Below are 25694 nucleotides of genomic sequence, written 5' to 3'. Positions count from 1 at the left end.
CTCACAGATCTCAAAAACAGTAACAAAGGAGAGCCACCCCTCAGAAGCCCCCACCCCACCAGGGCCTTTCAGCCCAGGCAGCTCTGAGCTAGCAGGGCCAGCTGGCTTCCAGTAAGCCCCCGCCACACCTCTCTGGTGGGGACCAGCTAGGGAAGGACCCACGATCAGGTGACTTACCCCGACCCCCGCTGAGGGTGCCCACCATAGGACCAGAACAGACCACGGCAGCACTAACCACTATACTATTTTATCTAAATCTGGGAGTTTCATTCTCCAATACCTGTCACCAGGATCTGTCAAGTTTTGAGCCCTTTTCCCACAAACCCTTTTCCCACCCCATTGCTCTCCCAGTGCTGGCTTCCACCCCAAATGGCCAGTCACCCACTGGGCCTCTTGCAGCCCCAGGGCTCCCTCAGGTGTGCCCCTCACTGGGACCGAGCAGTCCCTGAAGTGGTGCTCACCCACGTAAGGCATGTGGCGGAGCTCCGAGCACGCCCGCACCACCAGGAACAGGAGGTATGAGATGTACACAGCTGCCACCACCATGAAGAAGACCTTCATTCCCTGGAACACAGGAGACCGTGCTTGGCGAGGACGCCCGGGCTGCCTCCTAGCAGCACCCTACAGGCCACAATGCCCAGCTTGCCTAGGAGGAACCTGGAGCCCTGAGACCACCCCAGATGCAGGAGAGGAGGGACCCCTGAGAACAGACAGCTCCCACAGGGACCCCCAGCCTCACCATCAGAGGAGCCAGAGCGACACACATGCTGCCCTGTGGAGCCTGGTGCCAGAGCAGGTTCAGTAAGCCATGGCGGCCCCTGCTGGCCTCACCCTGCGTGAGGCAGCCCTGCCTCGCTCATGAGGATGGAGGCTCATGCCCACCACCACCCAGGGCTGCACTCTGAGGGTCCTCAGGCAAGTCCCAGGCTCTGGACCTTGGTTTTCCCATCTGTGAAATGAGGGGCCAAATGGGAAGCTCTTCAAGGCCTCTGAGGGCTCGCACTCACGAAGCTCTGCTACGGGAAAGCTCTCCCCTCTGAGGGTGGACAGCTATGCCCGGTGGCTGCAGGGAAGATCACTGCCTCTGGCCAGGGCCAGGTTCCAGGGTGGTCAACCACACTGAGCCCTTTTCCCACAAGTCATAGGCTGCCCTGGGTGGGGACTTCCATCCCTTCCTGCCTCCCTGTGCCAGAATCCCCCTCTCACGGCCATGTCCTGGGGACCTAGACTGTAGGCAGGGACCCAGTTCTGATTTGCCCAGAGGGACCTGTGTGGCTCTGGTCTGGCCTCTACTTTCTCAGCTACAGAATAGAAGGTACCTAGATAGCTGTCTCTATCCCCTGCCCAGCAATCTCTGACCTCTATGTGTCTCAGGAACAGATGGGCCCTCGCAGTGGCTCTCCCTACCACCTGGATGGGAAGGGAAGGACCAGGCAGGGGCCTCAGCTGCATCTTCTGAGAGCCGCTGCTGGGCCCAGCGCTCTACGTTCTTGTCTAAAGAGTAGACTGCATTATTGTCCCACTTTACAGACAAGAAATGGAAGAGGACCTCCCTTACTTACACACCTCTCTGATGTAAAAAATGGGAGAACCACGGCAGCACAAACCACTATACTACTTTATCTATATCTGGGAGTTTCATTCTCCAATACCTGTCACCAGGATCTGTCAAATTTTGCCTATGGGACATGTCAGAGCAGCTCCTTCTTTGATATTCCTTCCATGACCATCCCCCACAACTAGAAAACCTCCTCTGAGGCCCTGACCTTTCAGAGAGCCTGGCCTTGTGGCTTCACACAGTGGCAACTGCCTTCCCCAGCCCAGGACTTAGTGAGCCCTGAGCATCTCCCTGTACCCGGGCCCTCATCCCCAAGGTGCAGCCGCAGCGCTCCCCTCTGTGTGGATGGCAGTCCTCTTCCCCAGCCCCAAATGCCTCTCCCTCCTTCCCAGTTCTGTGGCACTGTGGCATTGTTCATGGGGCATCCATTCGGGAACCTTCGGATATCCTCCCATTTACAGGCACGTAAGTGCTCTCGGCACCACATCCACTGGATTTCAGTTGAGAATTGGACATACACACTATTTTCTGGGACACATATGGTCTCCAAACAAGTGCAGCTTGTCAACACATGGCCACCCACTACTCTTCTGCCTCCTTCTCCAAGGCACTTCCCCAAGGCAGCACTGATCTCACCCCCTCACAAAGGCAGCCCTGCAAGGCCACCCCGGCAAGTGCTGTGGGTCAGGTAAGACAGCAGCAGCTCTGTGCGGAGCCATGCTGCTCATTTCTGCCATGGGGAACTCTAGAAAGTGGCCTTCAGCACTTCCTGGTCCCCTGTCCCACATGGGAAGAACTTCAGGGCAGCGACTGGGTACTACACAGGCAACCTCATGCTCACCTGTGACACGCCCTGACCACACCATTTACCTACTCATGAAAACCTCCATGAGTAGAAACACGTGCAGAAATATTCTATTAATTATTCTAAAATTTTACATACCCTCCATGTGTCCTGGCACTTCAAACAGAAACCAAAGACTGGGAGTTGAAGCAGTTATTTATTTATTGGTACCTGGGATTGAACCCAGGGTACTTAACCATTGAGACCCATCCCCAGCCCTTTCTTCTATTTTACTTAGAGACAGGGTCTTGCTGAGTTGCTAAGTACCTTGCTAATCTGCTGAGGCTGGCTTTGAACTCACAATAATTCTGCCTCAGTCTCCCAAGTTGCTGGGATTACAGGCATGCACCACCATGCCCGAACAGCTTTTTTATTTTTAATATATTTTTTTGGTAGTTATAGATGGATAGTATGCCATTATTTTATTTGCTTACTTTTGTATGCGGTGCTAAGGATCGAACCCAGTGCCTCACGCACGCTAGGCAAGCACTCTGCCACTGAGCCGCAGCCCTAGTCCCTGAAGCAGTTTTAAAACCTTATTTTTTATATTATTCACTTTCCCCAAACTTTCTACTCCTGAACTTTAGATAATCCTTCCCAAATAGCCAGTTAGCAAGATATCATCAACAGTATAAGTTATTAAATTCAGTCATTTCACACACGACTTTTTAAAAAAATTCCCTTACTCTTCATTAACAATTCTTACCTGAAAATTTCCAGTGTCAACTCGATACTGGTACATTGGATCATGTAATTCATTAACTCTAAAAATGATGTTTAAACATATAGATTATTAATGAGCTCTTCTTTTATTTCTTATTTGGCCATTTTATTTTTACTTATCAACATAAACTATTTGCTACCAACAATGAAGGATTTTTAATAAAAAGCTATCCTAAATTTATGAGGAATCCTAAATTGCATATTTCACCTTCAAAAAGCACTCAACACTACTAACTGTCCCCATTCTCCAGTATGGTGACACGTAGTATGTTTTATTACAAAGCCCCTCTGCCATTTCTCTTGTCAGTTTAGAGCTGTTTTTGATGACGTACCTGGGCATCACACAATAGGTGAAAACACAAGGAAAGCAAAAAAAAGGTGAATTTCCATGAGATTTCTTTTCAAAATGAAAACGGCAGGGGAACTGATGGGGAAGCAGAGGCGGGTAAGTGGGGCAGACGGGGGTGAAGTCATAAAGTGGGGCCCACCGGCCACAAAGCCACACCCCTGCAGGGAACCCCTCCAAGGACAGTCCTCTCTGGGAATCAGGCCTTCACACAGGCTTCTGCCTTGGTGCCATTTACAGTAGGACAATGACACTAACAAGGATAAACCTGGAGCTTGCGTAAGGACTGGAATGTAAAAGTGCAAGCCAGGCGGGAGCCGACAGACCTGCTGGACAGTGCAGAGCCAGTCCTGGTCTCTCTGAAGGAGAAATCTAACTGACTCAGGCTTTCATTTCCATCTCCACGGCAGCCTGTGTCTCTGTGTCTCGTTAAGCCATTCGAGCAGAATTGATTCCTCAGTCCCAGTCACACGGCCACCCGGGAGACACAGAGAGAGGATTCCTTTTTGAAGAGACCACAAAGTACAGCCAGACCCAGGTCTGCCGGCCTCTGCCAGTGCTCCTCAGGACCACGTTCCACACGGACTAGAATTACTCACGTTTGCCATATTCCTAGTGTAACAGAAGCCAGCCACAAGAGTCCCACAATGAAGAACTTAGGCAAATAGAAAGTTAGACACTTTCTTTCTCCCTAAAAAGAAAAGAAGGTAAGAAATAGAATAATTCCAACAAAGCACTAACCCTCACAGAGCACATGAGGTCACAGACATGCAAGCTGATGACTCTACAAGGCTGAGGGAGCGTTCCACGGCTTCTCGCACCTGAAGGACTGCCATCAGGGATTGGAAGGAAAGGCAGGTCTTTCTGAAGCTCACCTGGACCCGTATTCCGTGGTACACACACAGCCAGAAGAGCAGCAAGGCACAGAGGAACACAGACTGGAAGAGGTCGTCCAGCATCCCTGGGAACCAGCTGTTCACCAGGAAGGAGAGGGGGAAGAACGGGTCTGGAAGGCCAAAGACAGACGATGAAGGCCACAGAGTGGCCCGCACCCAGCAGGGCACTCACCCCCGCCAGGCCACACCACTTTCTCCCTGGTCAGGGCCAAAGGAAAGGTAGTGAACCAAAGGCCATTTTGTTTTCAAAACACCTAAAAGCCAGGAACAGATGGCGGCAGTGCTCTCGACAGAGAGCCATCTGGCCTGCTTCAGCTCCTCCTGCAGGCCCGGGAATTCCAAGCACTGCAGTTCAGGAAGTAAATGTTCTCTGGAGCAGCGACAGAGACAGCCAGCCATGTGGGCAGCTTCAGCCGAGCTCTGGGACTGCTGTGCCTGCAGCTCGTCCAAGTCTTAACCGGGAAGCAGCCGCTGTTGGCTGCAGAGCCAGGCATCTGCCACAGCCTGTGCAACACGGCGTCTGGGGGCAGAAGCATGCTTCTACACGTTCCTCCAGGGGCTCCCCACAGGCGCTTCTGGGGACTCTGGGACCAGGCCACCTCCAAGACATCTGCCACCTTTAAATGTGAGGGCAAGTTCCAAGATAAAAACGGCACCTACCGTTGTAGAGCAGCAGCAGCGGCAGGAGGACAGACATCCACTTCTGCTCGATGCCCCAGTCTCTCATGGAGAACTTGCGCAGGGAATGTGCAAACAGGCACTGCAAGCCAAGCGAGGCCCATGGCCATCTGCCCACCAGCCTCCCCACCGGGCCAGCCTCCCCTGCAGAGGCCTGGACACCAGGCCAGAATCTTTGGGTGACACCCTGGTTGAGTTGACCACTGAGGTCCTGGAGGCCATCAATGACCACTGCTGCAGGGGGGCCACAGGCCATTCTCAAAGAGGCAGGGGAGAAGGAACACAGCAGCTTTCAATTCTCTGCCAAAGGAAAGGGTACCAGCCCCTCCCTCCACCCGGACAGGCCGCTTCTGTCAGGCCCGTTCCCAGATGGCAGCTGGCAGGAGTCTCCGGGGCACAGGGACATCTGTGGAGCCTACCAGGAGGCCACACACCCAGGAAGGGAAACTTGTACAGATGGTGTCTGCTTCCAAAGAGGGTGCTGGGCTCCCCAAGGAAAGTCAAACCCCTTGTCAGAGGAGGAGTATAAACTGCTTTAAGACACATTATGCTACTTGTGACATCTAGGCCTGAAGTTTTTAAAAATTTTCTGTAATGTGACATAGGCCAACAATTTTCAAGGAATCCATATTTCATAGTTTGAGGCCATTTCCCTCCACCCAGGCCGGCATCTTTTTGTGGAGCACACTTAGGGCTTCAAGTGCCAGTCTTTGGGCCCGACTATGGCAGTAGAAGTCCAGGCACAAGGCAGGCCTCAAGAAACAGTGAGAGTCTACAACCAGATACAAATGCCCGTGGCCCTCTGCACTTAGGAACTTCTCCAGGGGAGCCCTGGGAGTCCCGGAGGCCCCAGGCCTGGCACAAGCACCCTAAGTCCAGCTCCTGGCCGATGCTCGGGCCCATGCCTGCCTCCAGCCCCTTCTCACATGCCGGTCAGTCCCCTCTATCCTGCTCGTCACAGAGAGTCTGCAAAGTACCAACTGTCCTCAGGTGGCAGCTGGAGGGGCTGCCACTGTAAAGAGTGACACACGTCCTACTGTCCCTCCCACCACGTCAGCATCAGTCAGTAAACGCAGCTCACTTCCTCTTCCTCGAGCTTCTCAGTCCCTATCTGGGGCACCCCGTGTTCCCAGGTACCACTGTGTCCCCTCAAAATTATAGGGTATTTGTGGGACAAACCCCCTCAAAGTTACAGGGTATTTGTGGGACAAACCCCCTCAAAGTTACAGGGTATTTGTGGGACAAACACCTGGCATCCAAATAAGTCAAAAGCCCACACTTCTAAAACTAGTTCTCTATGACCTTATTCCTGAAAAGCCCAATGTTTCACACACGAGAGCCCCAGAGTGTGCTGTGTCCGCACCAGAGAAGGCAGATAGGGCAGCTTCGATGGCAATGGTCACTGCACAATGACAACACTTACCTGGACATCAGTGATTGAATGGCTGTTAACTGTACGGAAATCCTCACTAAACACACCACGTCGTTCTTGCTGTGTCAGCATCTTGGCAGACACGGAACCTTTAGTGGCATCAAGCCGGCTGCTAGATGGCAAGTCTTGGAGCTCTAGCCTGCTCTCTGATGATCGTAACTGCACAAAGTAGCCTCATCCTTCCCGGCCAGGACCTGGCCCCAGCCCACCAGGAGATGGTACTTACCGTGACAATGAAGGTCAGCACCACGAAGACAAAACGGAACCAAATTTCCAGCTTGGAGAACGCAGGGTCATAAGTCTTCCACTGAGATAGAAAGTGGGGAAGCAACTTTAAAAACAAAACACACCTAGGAGGAAACTCCCTCACCTCCACCAGAAGTCACCTCCAGGTACACAGGTGTTCTCTCCTTTTGTTTTTCCTACATGTTGCTAATTTTTTAAAAAAAATTTTTGGTTACACATGGACACAATATCTTTATTTATTTTTATGTGGTGCTGAGGATGGAACCCAGTGCTTCACAGGTGTGAGGCACGTGCTCTGCCACTGAGCCCCAGCCCCATGTTGCTAAATTTTAACTTCGTACTTTTTACTTTTATGTTAAGAACAGAGATGTAAAAAGATTAATTATAAAGAACATAAAATAGTTTTAAATGATAAATATAACAGATAAATTCTCTAATAATAAGGGCATTTGGATTTTAAATCTCATATCAAAAACCAACCTTGTCAGTCTATTATAAAAAGCCACGCTTCCTATTAAAAGAAATAGATTTTTATAAGGTGCAAAGTGTTAGGATTTTCCAGAAAAGTCTAAGCATGTTTAGGAATCTGAAACCAGAAAAGTCTGTGGTTGTCAGCTGAGTGCAGTCCCTATTCCCCCTGTGAGCAGAGGCTGCAGGCGCCACCTGCTAACCGCAGGGGGAACAGAAGACAGGCAGCCCCTCAACCCAGTCACCAGCCACATTCCTAACTAGACCCCAGAGCCCAGCCCTGCACTGGGTCAGTGAGCCCTATCCATGTGTCCCCCTGCTGGGACACTCCTCCTCACAGCCTTCCCTCTGCGGGTCCTATCAGCGACAGCTGAGGAGAATCACCATGTGCTCCTCCAGCGTCCAACCCAGCAGCTGGACCTACTATTCATCTGTGCCCAGGCCCGAGAGGGAAGCCAAAGCCCAGAGAACAGGCCCTCGCTGCAGATGCCAGCCCGCCACCCGCGCTGGGTCAGGCAGGTCAGGGCCAGAGGAAGGAAGGGAGGCGGAGGGCTTCGTGGGCGCAGGAAGAGCAGAGGCGGCTGTGGGTGTTTCCAGGACCACCGTATGGAGCTGATTCTGTGGAATTCACTGTGGGGTTTTGTTGCTTGGTGTTATGTTCCTAACCCCAACAGATATTTCTGAAAGTAAAAGTCAACACAAGAAATAAAGCCTAGGATTCCCAGAAAAACCTCGGGACTGCAGGACTCCGAATCTTGAGCCCTGCGCTCCACACGCTTGCTTTTGCATCAAGGTTGCTCGGTCGTCACAAAGCCGTCTTTGTGCTCTAGAGACTGGGCTTGCCTGTGGCACGTGAAGGCACACTGGGAACAAGCGCCCACGTCTTGCCTAGGTCACCAGTCTCCGGGCGGTGGCCTTGGTCACCAGCCCCCCAGGCAACACTCCTCATACTGTGTGCAGCAAACAAAGCCAGGCCCTGTGCAGACGGGGATGAGCGAACTTTGAGAAAAACAATCAGCCAGACTGTCCCTAGGAGCTGGCCTGCCCCTCCAGCAGAGTCCTTGGAATGGGAAAGCCATGGGAACCCACAGGGTGAGTGTCAGGGAGCCTCGGTCAGGTCCAGCAACCTGAGAAGCACCAAGCAAAATTCCCGGAAGGGGGACCCGGTCCTGAGGCTCCCAGTGCCGGCTTCCAGGGCTTTTAAAGCAATAGGATAGACCCCTCGGGAGAGGTCGGGGTAAGATGAGAACATAGCAAGTGCAGACCAAGAAGCCGGCAGTCCCTGACTAGGCGCTGCCTGCTGCCAGGCCTCTCAGCAGACATGGGAGCCGGCAGTGACCACCAGGGAAAGGACTGAAGGGCCAAGAACTGGGGCTGCTGTTTTCATCTCGTCCCCTGGTCAAAGGTGATGGCTTAGGAAGGAAAAGGAGGAAATGTGAAGTGCTGACTACAGAGTGTCACTGCAAGGTGCTTAATTAGAGGAAACGATGCCCAGCTGCCCGTGAGGACCCAGGGTGCTAAGAAACACTGGGTGACGTGCAGAGAACCACAAAAGCTCAAAAAAAAAAGGCAGGAAGATGAGTAAAACTGGTCTGCATGGTGTAGAGGCCTACAGCCCAGGTGAGTGTGAGCAGAGTCAGGACCACCGGCTGTCTGCAGAAGGCGCGCTGTCTTGTGAGTACAGCAGCCCCCCCAACACCCCACCTTATCTGCCGCTTTGCTTTCCATGGTCTCAGTTGCCCTCTGCCAATCAGAGTCCAGAAATATTAAATGGAAAACTCCAGAAAGAAACAATTCATAAGTTTTAAACTGTGCACCACTCTGAATATTGTGGTGAAATCTCCCACTGTCCTGCTTTGCTGCACTTGGGGTGTAAATCATCCCTTGTCCATGTGTCCATCCTGCATTATCTGTATATTAGGGAACAACCCAAACAAAATGTGGTTTATAATGAAATATTATTCAGCAAAAACAAACAATGGAATGGAGCGCTGAGACCCTCATCAACCCTGATGAACCTCAAGAACATCAGGCTAAGAGAACAGCCAGTCAGGCAAGACTCCATGTTGAACAATCCTCATCACATGACAGTCCCAGCCAGGCAAACCAGAGTCAGAAGGAAGATCAGTGATTAGTGGCTGCCAGAGGCTGCGAGGATGGGAAGTAGGAATGATTGCTGACAGGTTTCTCACAGAGGCAATGGGGATGCTCTGAATTGGTGGCATTGGTTGCACGACTGTGCATACTAAAAACCACTGAATCACACACTTTAAGAGGGTAAATTTTATGATCTGTGAATTGTATCTCAATAAAGCCCTTATTTAAAAAGAAAATGTAAGCTGGGTACAGAGGCACATGCTTGTAATCCCAGCAACTCCAGAGGCTGAGGCAGGAGGATCACATTCAAAGCCAGCCTCATCAACTTAGCGAGAATCTATCTCAGAATAAAAAATAAAATGGGCTGGTGGGGATGTGCCTCAGTGGTAAAGCACCCCTGGGTTCAATCTCAATGCCAAAAAGAAAATGTACCCATTAGCAGTGTCATTTAGCTTTCGTAACACTAGGAGGTAGCTACCTTTCAGAAAAGGAAGCATCAACAAAGCTGAACTAGTCGGTGATGCAGCCAGGATCTGAATGCAGTTCCTCTGTCAAGCTGAAGCCCTGGGGCCTAGTTGCTCTGCTGGTTTTTTGAAGGAACAGGAGGCGGGTTTCAGCTGGATATGCGTAAAGTACAGTGCCCTCTCCTCACTGGACCTTCCAGCAGGCTGATGACCACTGACAGGGGCTGAGCAGGGAGTCCTGTTTTTGCAAGAGGGCAAGTAACCTTCCAACTGGAACACTAGTACACTCTATTTTAAATCTCAGAGTACCTAAGGTCTTTGCAATTCCTGTGCTATTTCTTTAAGCTATTCTTGATTCCATGTACTTAAGAAATTGTGGCCTTCTTGTTCAAAATAACCTCTCAGACCTTGTGATGGGTTTCACTCAACAAAGGAGCCAAGGAAGCAGGCGGTCGGCTGAGTACTTACCGTGAAGTTCATCTCCTTGATGAGCTGCTTCAGGTGCTCGAACCCCACAGTCACGGTGTATTGAGTGTAATTTAAGTAGCCGAGGTGAGCCACAATAATTTCTGCACATTTCTGCAAACACATGGAAGATCTGTGTTTTTAAAGCAAGTGAGGAGGACTCACCCACCAACTGACCCACAAGTAATGACTCAACAACAGATGAGCAAGACACATCTCCCGGGAGCTCTCTAAGAGCCAGGAAGTCAGATGCCAGCCCAGACAGTTAGTTCCTAGAAAGCATGTGCCAATTGGTATATTTGGAAACAGTATATGATCTACACTAATTGGAGCTGTCCTACTTTGCATGATTGAAAATATGTCACCTACATAAAAATGTTAACCAAGCAACGCCGCAAGCCTGATGTCCCTAATGGCAACATGGCACAGGGAACTGCAAGCCAAGACACCACAGATGGGACACTTGCAGATGCACTTGTCCTGGCCTACTTTTGAAATCACTGTAACCATACACAGAGCAGTGACATCTGTCCCTCCCCTGTTTTAGCCTGCCATTCGCTGCTCAGCATCCTTCCCCATCCCACCCCACATCAAAAGCAAAGGCTGTGTGGACAGCTGCAAGTGGATTCTGTGGAGACTTAATGGTTTGCCAAAAGCCCTGTCCTCTTGTCCTTCAGGGTCTCCTCTATTCTTCTGTCCCTTTGGAAGCAGCAAGCAGGATGAGCCTTTACTCTGGGGCACAGAGGTGTACTCACTAGCCAGGTTCACAAGTCACTGACTTCTGCCGCTCTGCCCCAGCCAAGCCACACGGCCAGCCTGCCCTTGACCACCACTCTACCACCTGAGCAAATGGGCTCTCCCTGTGCCACAAGAGTACAGCCACCGTCCAGAACTTCTGTGGCTTCCAGGTGGCGCTTGCTATTGCTGTGCTCTGAACAGGGCAGTCAGCCCACAGTTGTTCAGCCTCTACTGTTTGAAGACAGGGTAAGAAAATAGACCCAGGTTTTACATAAAAAGTCTTCAAAAGATGAGAGGGCAGCACAACATGGTGGTCTCGCCTGTAATCCCGGCAACGCAAGAGGCTGAGGCCGGAAATCACAAGTTCAAAGTCATCCTCAGCAACTTGGTGAGACCCTCTCTCAAAACAAAATAAAAAGGTCTGTAGCTGAGTGGTAGGAAGTGGGTAAATATCCCTGCACCAGAAAAATGCTATGTTTTCTTATGTCAGGACAATGCCTCTTGCAGGGTTAGGGGGAGACCTGACTTGACAGGGAACAGAAGAGATGTTTCCATGGGTGACAAGCGTAAGCTGAGACGGGGCCACCAACAGGAGTGGGAAGAAACACGAGGGATACTGGAGGGTCACCCACAGGGTGCACTGGTAGGTGTGTGTTGTGGGAGCAGCAGGATAGCACCGCTGCCCTCAGCATCCTGGCTCTCCCCAAAGCCGAGGGTTCAGTGGGTAACCAACTGGTCTTGGTTTTAAAACCAAAACCCCCTGAGTTAAGGCAACCGCAGGTGACCAGTCACAATAGGAGGAGAGGCAGTCTAGCAGCTGTGGCACAGTCTCCCGTCTGCAAGGCCAGTGCTGGAGGCAGAATCCTCATTCCTGCCTGGGGAAAGGAGAAGACTGGCTGCCCGGACAACGGTCCTTTCTAACGCCATGTGACTCAGCACCTCCTGCACCCAGGCAAGGCGGGGAAGTGTGGACACCTCAGACTGCCACAAACACCCCACAACCTCTCGTGTGTTGTTCACCTTGATCTCGCCGCTCCAAGACAGGCAGGAGGCCTAACTCCCACTTCCAGGTGTGGACAGTACATTCCAGAAGCTGGCTTAGGTCACTCACACAGGTCAGAGGAGGTAGGCAAAACAGAGGTCAGCTGCCTCTGGAGCCCTCTCTAGATACTACCTGTCCTGAAGGGATGCAGCTGTGGCTGCCGAGGTCAGGAAAGCAGCGAGCTGCACTCTGCTGGAGGGGCCACACTGTCACCCAGCTTACCTTTCCAACAGCCAGGCCCTCGGGCCAGGTTCTGACCCCTTTCAGTCTCTTCTGTTAAACATCAACAGAGAAGGGCAAGAGGAGGTGGCTAGCCACTACACAGCCCCCCTGAAAGGACAAACAGGCTCCTGGTTCTTACTGTAACCAACCAGGAAGGATGCATCTCGGTTAAGGCCACCAGCTTCAGGACAAAAGAGGCTTAGATCCTGGTTCTGGCATTTACTATCTGCGTCACCTCAGGCAATGGCTTTGACCTTTTTGTATAAAATGGGCTCTACTACAAGTTCCTAAGCTGTGAGCCTGCTGTGAGGACCTAGGATGTGTGCAGGGAAAGCCTCAACACACCGCTCCACACACTGGGCAGCTCCTAACCTCCTCGTCCAGTCCTCAAGCCAATGACCTGACGTTTTGGGTTCTCTCCGAGTTCCTCCTAATGCCAGTAACCTGGGGAGTCTGAGGTGTCCTCCCTGCTATCTTAGGGAGAGGCTCAACAGAATGCAGTGCCAACGAAATGAGAAGCCAGGCTCACTCCTCCCTGGACCCTCAGGAGCCTGCCCCATAGCACAGCGCACCCTGAAGTAGGTGCCCCAAAAGGAGCCAATCAGCCTGTGTGGCCTGGGCACTCTGGATCAGGGTACTCTACACCAACTACAAGTGACCTGCAGCCCTGTGATGGAGAATGACTCGGAAGAGGCACAGCCCATCCGCATCCCCTGTGGGCACACCAGGCAGTCAGTTACGTGAACAGCAGAACAGTGTTGAGGGTGCTCAGGGTGGGCTGCGGGTGAGCGAGCGAAGCTCACTACGTGTGTCTGCATGTGTGTGTGCACCTGGGTGCGCACAGGCGTGAGTTTCTAGGAGCATAGCACATGAGGTTAGGCGAGTCTTTCATGACCTTCATTTCAATTTTCTTCCTTTTTTTTTTCTTTTTTCTTTTTTTTATTATTTAAGAGTAATTTTTCAAAGTCTCTGGGCTCTGCCTTCTACCCTGGAGAAACAAGTCTGTGACAGCTGGGGGCTGTGGAGCCATCCACACACTCACCCCTGCACACGTGAGGGTCCTCGTCCGATTGTGAACCTTGTTGTGAATGTACATGGTGGTTCCATCCTGGGCCACACCGTTGACTTTGACAGTCATGGAAAAGCTCGTCTGAATAGAAGTTTCTACAAAAGAAAGAAGTTCAGTGTCACAGACCACCTTGGGCAGTACTACCCACTGACAAAGGTGCCTGCGGGGCTCTGCTGTGGCCTTGAGCCAAGCACACATGAGAGCCCCAGAGTGCACTGAGGCCACGCTACCCTCTGCCGCCTTGAAACCTCGTATTGCCAGGCAGAGGACAGCCTGTCCACTGGAATCTACTCGCCCAGGACCAAGCGGCCTGTGTCAAAACCTACACCAGATCATCAACCACTCCATTTCATATTTAAGGGGCTTCCAACTTGTTCCTATTGTGAATAATAATGAATATCCCTGTATACCTATTACCCTTATATACCTATCTTTTAGCACACATCCAAGTTTTTAAAAATCCCACCAATCTCTTAAATATGAGATTTGGTACCTGAAATGGCAGGTTACATACCTTCTGAATGATCCAACTCAACAACACATGTCAGCCACAGTTGCTGATTATATGTAGATAGTGGATTCGAACGTATTTGAATTGGCTTTAGCTAAAGCAAAAAAATGAAAGAAATTAAGTAATCCATGTGACCTCCTCACTGAGTCTACCAACTCTCTTAATACACCGTTCACATTTGCCCTAGAAGGCTTGAGCAGTAGTTCTGAAACAGAAACACAGAGTTTTCCTTTGGACAACCTGGTGAAAAGATGCCTTCCAGAACAAGAAAGGACACTTTCCAGCTGCAACCCACCTTCGTCTCTTCAAAATCTCTTAGCAGGCAGTTTCCACCACCTTGAGCCTTGGAGGGTGCACCTTCTAAATACCAAGGAGGCACCAGTGTGGAGAAGAAGTGGAAAGAGCAGGATGAGGAGACACAGAGTAAGAAAGGACAGCAAAGAAATATTCCACACTGACAAGATGTGTATCTTGGTAATTATTTCTTTGGAGTCAGCAGGCCAAATATAGCACTGTTGATATCAATTGTTTTCAGCTTTATTGAAGTCTAACTGTCCCTGGTGAGGAAAACCAGAGAAGACTATGCTGTCAGCGATCTTTCCACAATGTCTTTTGAAGAACATAATGCTGGTGTCTAACAGTCAGGTGCCACCTATGATCCCAAGGAAAAACATCATTTGGGGCTGACGTTGTGGCTCAGTGGTAGAGTGTTTGCCTTGCATGTGTGAGGCACTGGGTTCAATCCTCAGCACCACAAAAAATATAAATAAACAAACAAATTAAAAGAAAAGCATCATTTGAAGGCACCACCCTTACTGGTCGATGTGTGGTTCATATCTTAATGCTTCTGTCAGGGTCCAAGAGAAGCTCTCTGGGACCAAAGCCTTCCCTGAAAGCCACCAGAAATTATATCTATTGGAGGAAGAGACACTGTCTTTCTTTTTCCTCCCACCCTGTTATGGTTTCCATGTGAAGTGTCCCCCAAAAGCTCACATGTAAGACAATGGAAGAAAGTTTGGAGGAGAAATGATTGGGTTATAGCCTGAACCTAATCAGTGAATTAATCCAAGTGGTTCATTGGGAGCATGGCTATGGGTATATATTTTGTAGCTGGAGCAAGGAGTCTTTCTCTGCTTCCTGTTCACCATGTGAGCTGTTTCCCTCTGCCACACTCTTCTGCCATGATGCTCTACCTCACCTTGAGCCCCAAGGAACGGAGCCTGCTGCCTATGGATTGAGACTTCTGAAACTGTAAGCCCTCAAACTTTTCCTCCTTTACAATTGTTTTGGTCAGGTCTTTTAGCAGTGGAAAGCTGACTAAAATACACCCCCAACCCCAGGGACTAAACCCAGGGGTACTCTAACACAGAGCCATAGCCTCAGCCCTTTTTATTTTTCAGGACAGTCTCACTAAGTCACTGAGAATGGCCTTGAACTTGTGTTCTTCCTGCTTCAGCCTCCCCAGGGATTACAGGTGTATACTACCGTACCCAGCAAGGTCCTGTCTTTCTGAAGTGAGGATGGTCTCCAGGAAGCAAGTCAGTCTGATGGAATGACTGCTATTTTCTGTATCAAAGAGAGACTGATACCCTGACAGACAGCAATTTAAAAGACCAACTACTACCAGGTGTGGTGGTGCACACCTGCAATCCCAGCAGCTCGGGAGGCTGAGGCAGGAGGATAACAAGCTTAAAGCCAGCCTCAGCAATTTAACAAGGCCCTAAGCAACTTAGTGAGAACCTGTCTTAAAGTTTAAAAAAACAAAATAAATAAAAAGGGCTGAGGATGTGCCTCAGTGGCCCTAGATTCAATCCTTAGTACAGAAAAAAGGAAAAGAAAAAAAAAAAAAGACCAACTACTGTCAGTAAACTCCTTGGGAACACCTCTCCACATTAAACCACTGGCCCCAGAGTTAAATAAAGGAAAGTAAAGAAAATGCGAAGATGGGCTAAACAGCCCAACAAAAAGAACTAAGAGGTCTAAGTTTTGAGACATTTATCTTTTTTTGCATTTTTTGAAATGCAGTTTTTGAAACCTTGTAAAGGTAAAGCTACAAGGAGGTGTGAGAATGGGAAGCAGGGATCTGGGACCAAACAATGAGATTTAAACTGTCCATGTTACGGTGCTGTAAAAGCGCAGGACAACTGGGCCCCATTCACGGATAAGGGTTAAGGTTGACAGCAGAATAAAAGCTTTAGCTGTCTGGGCTTTTACAAGTTGATATTTATTAAAGTAAACCAAAATTCTCCAAATGAGAGAACCTCTGTTTCCCTCTAAAGATGGAGAAGAATCAAGCGTTGTTTAAGGGGCTGGGGGGCTCATTTAAGCCGAGTCCAAGGAAAGCATACCAAACAAGCAATGCAGAGGCTGTTCAGCTAGAAACCTGATGCAGAACAAGCCCAACCTGGACACCTAAGAAGAAAGGGTCAACTACCTAAGCAATCGCTGTTAACACATTCAAACAGGACTTACAGATGCAAGGAATTGGGAGGAGTTAACCCCCTTTGGAAATAAACTGCTGCTGCCTAAGTAATACCACCACACTTCCTAAGCACTGAGGTATTTCCTATAGCAGAAAAGGTGATTCTGACAGACAAGAGCCCCAAGCCGGCAGCTCAGTGAGAGGCACTGCTGCCTGAGAAGCAGCTGCAGGTCAAGGGTATCTGTCTTCAGGACTCTCTAAGGAGAACCAAATTCCTCAGTGCCCCAGAAATTCATAATGTTCCAACAGCTGCCTCTTACACCCAGGCTTACCTTTTTGCTGTTATTTAGTGAAAAATTCGCTGCAGAAGTCTGGATTACTTTGGGTCCTGAAGCATAACAAAGAGAGGGGGAAAAGTGGGTTATATCTATATTGTTAATTCATTAATTTTTTCTGAATGCTAAGACTCATACATTATGCAGAGGCATCTTATTTCCCTGCCCTTTTTGGAGAGATTTTATATTCATGGGTAAAACACGAACACACAGAACAGCCACTCTGCTGAGCACCCAAGGTTGCCTGACCACACTCAGCATGTGGGACTCCATGGGATCCCCTCCAGTGCTCCAGTGAGCACACAATAGGGGGAGGAGAGAAGTTCACTAGATTAGACAAAGGGGGATGAGGGGGGGAATAGGAAAGACAACAGAATGAACCCAACACAGCTTTCCTATGTTCATAAATGAATACACAACCACATCATGTACAACCCCCAAAATGGGAAATGATACTCCATAATACATATAATATGTCAACATACACTCTACTGTCACGTATACCTAAAAAGAATAAAAAATAGAAAAAAATATTACTTGAGATATTAAAAAAAATTTACCACATAATCACTACATATTTCGGAAAGCATAAGGATTTCTTCCAAAAGACTAAGGCACTTTTATGTTTATCCAATTAGTCCAATCTTTCAGAAATATTAAGTAGGGGATATAGTAAGACAAATATATACTAATATAAGCATAAAAGAACACAACATAAAATTACCATTTTAACCATTTTTAAGTGTATTTCAGCAGTATTAAGTACATTTGTGTTGTGCATCCATCATCACCCCATCTTCATACCTATCTTGTAAAACTGAAATTCTCTCCCCCATTAAACAATAATTCCCCATTCCACTTTCTGACTTCTCCACATCCATGTAAGTAGAACTTATTTGGCACATCATATAAGTAGTCCTTTTGACTGACTTATTTCACTTGATGTCTTGAAGATTCACCCATGTTATTGCAATTATCTAAATTTTCTTACTTTTTTAAGGTTGATTAATATTCCATTATAGTATATATCATATTTTGCTTATCTATTCATCTGTCAATGAACACTTAAATTGATTCCACAATTTTAGTATCATAAATAATTGACCATTAGTATACAAATATCCCAAGGTCTTTCCTTCACATTTTTCCCCCCATACTGGGAACTGAATCCAGAGCCTCAGACATGTTAAGCAAGTACTCTATCACAAAGTTACATCCCTAACCCTTTTATTTTTTTATTTTTATTTTTTTAATTTTATATAATTTATTTTTATTTGTTTTAATTAGTTACAGTGACAGTACAATGACCTTGACATGTCATACATTTGAATCAGATGGGATATCTCATTTTTCTGAGTATACAGGTAACCTAGCTCTCTTAAAACTATTATTATTTTATTTTGAGTTAAGGTCTTGCTAAATTGCCCAAGCTGGCCTAAAGCTTATAATCCTTCTGCCTCCATCTCTCAAGTAGCTAGGATTACAGCCAGGCTCTACCACGCCTGGCCAGTTCTTTTGAATACATACCCAGAAGTAGAATTAATGGGTCATTTGGTACTATTTGTATGGAATATTCTTTTCCACCTTTTCACTTCAACCTGTGTCTCTGGATCTAAAATGCATCTCCTGTAGACAAAATATCATCTGGATCATGTTGGTTTTGGTTTTTGTTTTGTTTTGTTGTAGATGGACAGAATGCCTTTATTTTGTTTATTTTTATGTGGTGCTGAGGATTGAACCCAGTGCCTCATGCACGTTAGGCAAGTGCTCTGCAGCTGAGCTACAGCCCCAGCCCTGGGTCATGTTTTTTAAAATCCACTCTGCCTAAATCTTTGGTTTTTTAATCTTTACACACACACACCCACACATACACACTCACACAAAATAATATATAATACATAATACATATATATATACACACACACACACATAAACTATATAAAATAAAATAAAAAGACATATGTCTTTTCGTTGCAGATGGGACACAATACATTTATTTTATTTATGTATTTTCACGTGGTACTAAGGATCAAACCCGGTGCCTCACACATGCTATGCAAGCGCTCTACTACTGAGTCACAACCCCAGCCCTAAGACTGACTTTTGATTAGACAGTTTAATCCATTTCTGTCACTTTGTTTTCTGTATGCCTTGGGTTTCTATGCATTCATATTCTATGTCTCATAGCTTTTTGTCCCAATATTCAAAAGTTGTAACATTCTAATTTGTATTTATACCAGCTTGACATTAATAATATACAAAAACTCTGCTCCTTTTAACAACTCTGTCCCTACCTCTTTAATGATTGATGTCTCAACTGTGACAATTGTTTTCATATATATAAATATATTATTTATTTCTAAAACCAAAATATTTTTAGCACCTTAGTCCCTTAAATCATGTAGAAAACAGAACAGTTAGATAAAAGTTTTAATAATACTAGCTTTTATGCTAATAATTGGTTTTGAAAATGTATTTGTCTTAGATCATCAGAAAACAAAAAGTGCAATCACACTATATTGTCAGAGTAACACGAGCTTTTATCACCACCCCTGGAACTGCCTTTACTGCCATCCTGCGGCTTCAAGTCCCTGCCTAGAGCCCCTTCGTTTCAACCTGCCGTCCTCACTGCAGCAGTTCTTACAGGGCAGTTCTAGTGGAACAACTCCCGCATCTTCTGTTTATCTGAGAAAGTCTTCGTTTCTTCCTCACTTTTAAAGGACAGTGGCCAGATACAGGATTCCTCATTGATAGCTCTTTTAGCACATTGAACATTTCAGCTCAGTGCCTTGTGGCCTCAAACAGGCTTTGGTGCGGTCTCTGCTAACAACCTTACCAAGGATCTCTCGAAGGTGAGGAGTCCCTCTGGGGCTGCTTTCAAGATTCCTCCTGTTTTTAGCTTCCTATGATTTGATTTCAATGTGTCTTGGTGTGGGTGTCTTTGAGTTCAGCCCATTTTGGAAGTTTTCAGACATTGTTTCTTCAAATATTCTCTCTGCCCCCTTTCTCTCCCTCTTCTGCTTCAGAGATCCCATGACATGTACGTTGGTTCACTTGATGGTGTCCCATGTGCTCACTGACCTTTAATCACTTTTATTTCTTTTCCTCAGGCTCAAAAATTTCCATTGCCCTATCTTCAATTTGCTGGTTCTTTCCTCTACCTACTCAAATCTTCCCTTTAATTCTTCTAGTAAATTTTTCACTTATTCATTACTGTACTTTTCAGCTCTAGAATTTCTTTTTGGCTTCTCTTTAGATTGTCTAGATCTTTATTGATATTTCCATTTTATGCAAATGCTGTTTCCTGGACTTTCTCCACATCTTCATTTGGTTCTTTCAGCATCTTTAAAAAGTTGTCTTGATTTTTGACTAGGAGATCAGCATATGGCCTTAGTGACGGATTTTTGTGTTTTCTTTTGTTTGTTTCAAGGAGTCAATACTTTTTTATGCATTACGATTTTCTGTTGAAAACTGGACACTTAAATCAAATAACAAGTTACCCCTGAAAATTAGACTCTCCCCCTTTCCTAGAGTTTTTTGGTTTTGTTGATATGGCTACTGTTGACTGTCTCTGTGCTAAGGATCAGTCTGAAGTATAAACTTAGGGTCTTCTTGGGTCTTTTCTGAGTCTGTGCCTTCCTTGGGCAGGAATGATGACTTCTCAATTTCCCTATATATATAGTTGTTTTTTAATCTCCTGGCTTTTATCTGGCTCCCAAAAGGAATGGGGTGAAATAACAACGGATGCCCACCTCATTGTATCTCTGTGATCAGAAGCAACAATCCAACAATTACAGCACAATCCCCAATATTAAGAGAACAGGGTCATTTTGCCCATCTTGAGTCCCATAAGCTATACACAGGTTGTTCTAAGAACACATACACAGCTAACTGTTTTAGGGCTTGGTGGGCAATGGGCCCCTATATAGTGCTAAGAGCTGCATTGACTGAAATTAGCCACAATTTATGGTTCCAATCCTACACTGGGAGTTGCAAGCCTTCAACTGGCACTTGAGCTCCAAAACAGGTACATAGATTCTGCCACTGCAGTTGTCATCTAAACAGATTCCTTCCTATTCCACCACTTTCCCAAAATCCTCTCCAAAATTTTATTAGCCTTGTCATAATCCTCCAGAACTTTGGACTTAAAAGAAATAGTCAAAGGAGACACTGTAAATCTGATTTTAATGTAATTGAGAACTGGATTTGCTCTAAAACATATCATTCTGAGACATGATGCCAGTTTCCTGGGGTGCCTCTGTGACCACCCCAGCCTGCTGCCAATAATCCTCCACTTCATTGCAGGCAATGCTGGTGTGTATACCTCAACTAACGCAGGGATATGTCTCTGGAAAGTGCTGAGAAGCAAGACTCCCTGTAGGAAGGAGGCCCGTATTCAGAATCAGGCTTCTTTTAAATAGATTCACAGTCTGAGTGAACTCCTAACCAGGCAGTCTGGCTTCCAGGAAAGAATTAAGAAATGGCAATCAGAAGAACCTGGACTCTACTCTTTGCTAACTAGGCTTTCTGAGTCTCAATTTCCTTATTTGCAAAATGAGGGGACTAACCCAATGGTCCCTTAAGTACTCTTAACTCTAAAATAAATAATAACCTTGACACATAAAGTAATTAGGAACAGAGTACTTATGATAGTTAATTTTATGTGTCAACTTCACTGGGCTACAGGGGGCCTAGATACTTGACTAAACATTATTCTATTGTGTCTGTGAGGAATTCCTGGATGAGACTGATATTTGAATCAGTAGACTAAGTGAGCAGATTGCAGACCCCTTCCCTGCTGTGGGTGAGCCTCCTGAAATCTACTGAAGGCCTAGTAGAACAATATGGCTTAAGGAGAATCAATCAATCTCTCTCTCTCTCTCTCTCTCTCCCTCCCTCCCTCCCTCCAACTAGAACGAACACCACCAGCTCTCACCTGAGCAACATCACCACCATCACCAGAGCAGCAACAGAACAGCCTCCCCAGCCTCCCCAGCCCTCTCACCAACAGAATGTCGGTTTAGGTAGGAAAGGGGCTCTTGAGGCACAAGTGCCCCTGGGATAGGCCAAGCATCACTGTCACACTGCAGCGTTAGTGCTTTGGTGGAATCAAGGGCCACCAGAAACCACCCTCAAAGACAATGACAGTTTACTTAAAAGAAAATGAAGAGGTGCACTCTCCAACCACATCGGGGTCCTGCTGCCCATCCTTCAGGCAGACTGAAGACTCCAGGGTTTCTAGAAACCTTGTGAGAACCACGGAGAACTACTCTGCTTCTGTGGTTCTGTTCTCTCTCTGTGGGAGAGGAGCCTGGCCTACCTAGAAGATTCCAAAGCACTTTCAAGGCCAAATTCCTGGTGTGGCTTTCCCCCCAAACACCTTGCAGCTGGGTGACTAAAGGCAAGGGCGAAGGCAGATCCCCACACTCCCACTTGGATACCATGAGGCTGCCAGCACCCTTCGTGGGGCCCTGCTGAGGGCTCAGGGTGTCACTAGAGCCCCTCCCTGCTCCCCGCACCGCCCCTGCTCTGTGCCATCAATCACACCCCACCCCCGTTCACTGCATCAGGACTTGTAGGTTGCCATCCCCCGGGGCAGCAGGTCTGGACTGCCCAGCACAGTGCCAACAGACTCAAGAAGGGTCTGTTGGCCACTAAAAGGTGCTGACAAAAGGCTGACCTGGAGGCCTGGCTGTAATGAGGGGCATGGCCAGGGTCACTCAGCTGCTCACTGCGCCTCCCCCAGGAGACGAGGTGCAGGAAGAGGCCTCTTCTGGCCTGTGGGCTCCGTCCACACTGGGCCTGGTGGGACGAAGGGGTGCAGCTGGGCTGGCTGAGAGGCAACACGCCAAGGCGGCCGTGAAGGCGAGATAATGGAACGATTAAACACCGAACTTACCTCTGATCCCAACGAAGACAGTCAGGCCAAAACAGAGGAAGAAGACGACAAACACGAGCACAAAGTGGCGCTTGGAGAGCGTGTAGAGCCGCATGGGTGCCAACCTGCAGAGCAGAGCGGGGTGACCCACAGAGCCACAGGAGGACGGCTGCACAGCACACATGCCAGCCCCTGCCAGGCCCGAAAGGCCACACTGGCCTCATCCGCCCACCTCCCCCCACCCAGCCCTCACCTCACAAGGACACCTGTTCTGAAACCTGTGACCTTCCCTGACAAAGCAGTCCCAAAGACATCAGACCATCCTGCACGTCCCAGGTCAGCCCCTGCCATCCTGGCCTGCACAGGACAGGCTAAATCCAGCCCTTGTGGCTTCTGCTTCCACAAGGTCACATGTCACCAGGTGGTGGGCTCAAACCTTCTTCACAAATCCCACCTCCAGCTGCCAGAGCAGAGCCCCAATGTGACCTTAAGAAGCCTGACTCACTCACTCACACATGTTCAACTCGAGCTGTCACAGGTATGTCACAGACATGCCCCAAAAGAACGCCAGGGACCACAGCTCGTCTGCATCTGGCTTCCACAAATGCAGGGTGCCTCCTTTGAAACCCCGTCCTAGTGAAGAGCAGCTGACCTTCATGGCTGAGTCTGCTTTTGACACAATTTACACCAATGTGGAAGCATACCTACAGTTCCCCACCCACTGTCCGAAGGAAACGCAGAGGGGCACAAATCTTCCCCTGGAAATCCCTGCAAAGTCCTTTCAGACGGACAACAAGGTCTGAGGACTTCTGGTAACCCTGCCTCTGCAGAGCACTTGGCTCAGCCTTCATGGTGGCCAAGGTGTCCCATGAACACAGCTGTCTGTGTTCCAATTCAACTTAACCTCACTTACAAAGAGACAGCAGGTGGACTTGGCTGGCCTGCCCCTGCCTGAACCCTCAAGAAGCACCACAGACCAGGGAGGAGCCCAGGCTGGCTCTTGCTTTGTTGTGTGTCCACAGTCCCCATGCTTCCTGGCCTTAGGAGCCAGGAGCAGTACAGTGGACTTGACTCTCTCACGCCTGAGACAGGCGTGGCCAAGAATGAGGGAAAGGTCACCGACTCCTGTGCACAGAGGCATGCCATGAGTAACCTGCCTCCTCCCCCCGTCGACTCCAGCTGCCAGGCAGGAGGCTGCCACTCTGCCATGCGTCTCAGGGCGAAGGTGAGGCCTGGGAGCCACGGCCACTCTGACGTGGCCCTGCTGACTGCCTGGTGCATGTGTACTCTGCCCCATGGACTTTCAGGTCAGGGTCATGGGGTTGACTGAATGACAGACCCAGTGAAAATCCAGGTCCAAACTCTGACCCACAAACGACCTGCCTGGCGCAGATGGAAGCTGGTGAAGGAGCCAGGTCCCAACTCGGAGAGCCTCGTGCATTACAGCTGGAAATGGTCTCCAGGACGGAGCCCAGTCCCTCGGATTTACAGAGCGGGAAACACTCTGGAGATGATAACTCTGTCCTTTGGCAGCACCTGCCACTCCCTTGGAGGGAGGCTCTGGAAAGCGCGACCAAGTTCAAACTTGACACCCACAGGAGAACAAGCATCTCCTCTGTCCCTGCGTTACCAGGTGTGGAGCTATTCCTCAGGTTCCTCACTCGGGGTGCTGAATACATTTCTGTTTACATTCTGAAGAAGGGAAGATTTCTAGGCAACACACAGGGCATTTTCACACAGAAAAAACTACACCAAGCTCAATGGACTGGATGGTGGGGAAATGAAATAGAGTTATTAGTACTGTACTGGTGTTTTGACAAATGCCAGATTATGAGAGATGCTGCCACCAGGAAGCTGCCACTCTCGTGTGAACATGAACTTGTTTGGAGAACTCATGCATAGCCATTCATGAGCTCCCCCATCATGCTCCCTTCAGGAGAACCATGCCCCACAGCAGCCCAACCCAGAGCAACACTGAGAGCTCCCCAAGCACAGGGTGAAGGCACACCTGCAGGCACAGTGGCTCATGCCTGTAATTTCAGTGACTCAGGAGGCCAAAGCAGGAGGATCCCAAGTTCAAGAGAAACAGAATAATTATATTTTAAATTAAGTTTAAACTATAATGTTTAGAGGCTCGGGCTGGAGCTCAGTGGTAGAGCACTTGCCTTGCACATGTGAGGCACTGGGTTCGATCCTCAGCACCACATAAAATATAAATAAATAAAAGACGGAGTGTCCATCTACAACTAAAAAAATATTTAAGAACTTTAACATTTAAAATACATTATCAACATCCTAAAAGCACCATGACTTAGCATATGAGAACAAAGGCTGAATAAAGACATCAGAACGGGGCATGACAGCACAGGTCAAATGCAATCCGCCCAGGTGACATGCTTCCTTGCCCCTCAGAAGACTCAAGGAGCCAGGCATAGTGGCGCATGCCTGTAATTTCAGTGACTCAGGAGGCCAAGCAGGAGGATCCCAAATTCAAGGCCAGCCTCAGCATCTTAGCAAGACCCTGTTTCAAAATAAAAAATAAAGTCCTGGTGATACAGTTCAGTGGTAGAGCATCCCTGGTTTCAATCCCCAGTGCCACCGAAGAGAAAAGGAAAAAAAGTAACCCATCATGTCTTTTATCTTAAAACTTACACTTAACCCAGGTTAATTAGAAAATTTCCAACAGTCACCCAAGTCAATGGAAAAGACACAGAAAGCAAATCTCTTAGCTCAAGAAACATGCCCAGGTCACAGCTGCCCACACTTGGTCAGCAGGCTGGAGAAGAGTAGCCGCAGGCCTTGCTTTCCGTTTGTTGTCTGTGTCCTGACAAGCAGCAAACATTCTCGGCCCTACCACACTCTGGAAGGCTTGCATCCAGACCCTCTGCAGCCTACAGGGCCACCAACGGCCAGGAATGGCCCCTAGACTGTGCCTGGGATCCCTCCATGGTTCCCTCTACTGTTAACTTCTCATCTAAAACCTCTGACCCCAAAAACAGACTCCTGAAGGCCCAGGAACACTGCCCCAGCTAAGACAAACCTCAGGTCTCCACTGTTGCTCGCAGCAGAACAACAAAAACGTTGAGAAGACACGGTAAAGAGAGAAGTGAGCAAGCTTTGCCAGAACTAGCCCATCTCTGCTGTGGGGAGACCAGCCCAATGGCGACACCCGGGGCATGGACTGCTGTCCTGACCCGGGTACAACTGACAGCTCTGCCTCCAGCCAAAGTCACCTCCCGCTGAAATGCCAAGTGTTCCTA

At 48.3% G+C, this 25694-nt stretch overlaps 1 protein-coding gene across 5 annotated transcripts in view; it reads right to left on the bottom strand.

The window, feature by feature from the left end:
- Positions 1-25694, bottom strand: part of Tmem181 (transmembrane protein 181) — a 52159-nt gene that overhangs the window by 7363 nt on the left and 19102 nt on the right. For 4 of the 5 annotated variants that reach the window (XM_058583200.1, XM_046456584.2, XM_046456583.2 and 1 more), the window contains exons 2-12: positions 22456-22559; positions 16554-16609; positions 13803-13893; positions 13262-13383; positions 10221-10331; positions 6704-6784; positions 5028-5127; positions 4347-4477; positions 4071-4162; positions 3109-3166; positions 462-564 (exon numbers count right to left, since the gene is read on the bottom strand). In XM_058583200.1, coding sequence (XP_058439183.1) covers positions 462-564; positions 3109-3166; positions 4071-4162; positions 4347-4477; positions 5028-5127; positions 6704-6784; positions 10221-10331; positions 13262-13383; positions 13803-13893; positions 16554-16609; positions 22456-22559 — 1049 coding nt within the window. Of the gene's footprint in view, positions 1-461; positions 565-3108; positions 3167-4070; positions 4163-4346; positions 4478-5027; positions 5128-6703; positions 6785-10220; positions 10332-13261; positions 13384-13802; positions 13894-16553; positions 16610-22455; positions 22560-23347; positions 23511-25694 lie in introns of those variants that run through there. The other variant, XM_046456585.2, reaches the window with a different exon arrangement.

The sequence above is a fragment of the Marmota monax genome, unplaced genomic scaffold (genome assembly GCF_021218885.2).
Source record: "Marmota monax isolate L192 unplaced genomic scaffold, Marmota_monax_Labrador192_F-V1.1 WCK01_AAM20220418_F8-fsc00164, whole genome shotgun sequence".
NCBI classification, from domain to species: Eukaryota; Metazoa; Chordata; class Mammalia; order Rodentia; family Sciuridae; genus Marmota; species Marmota monax.
The sequence above is the reverse complement of the archived record's forward strand: the minus strand, read 5'-3'. Positions and strand labels throughout refer to the sequence as shown.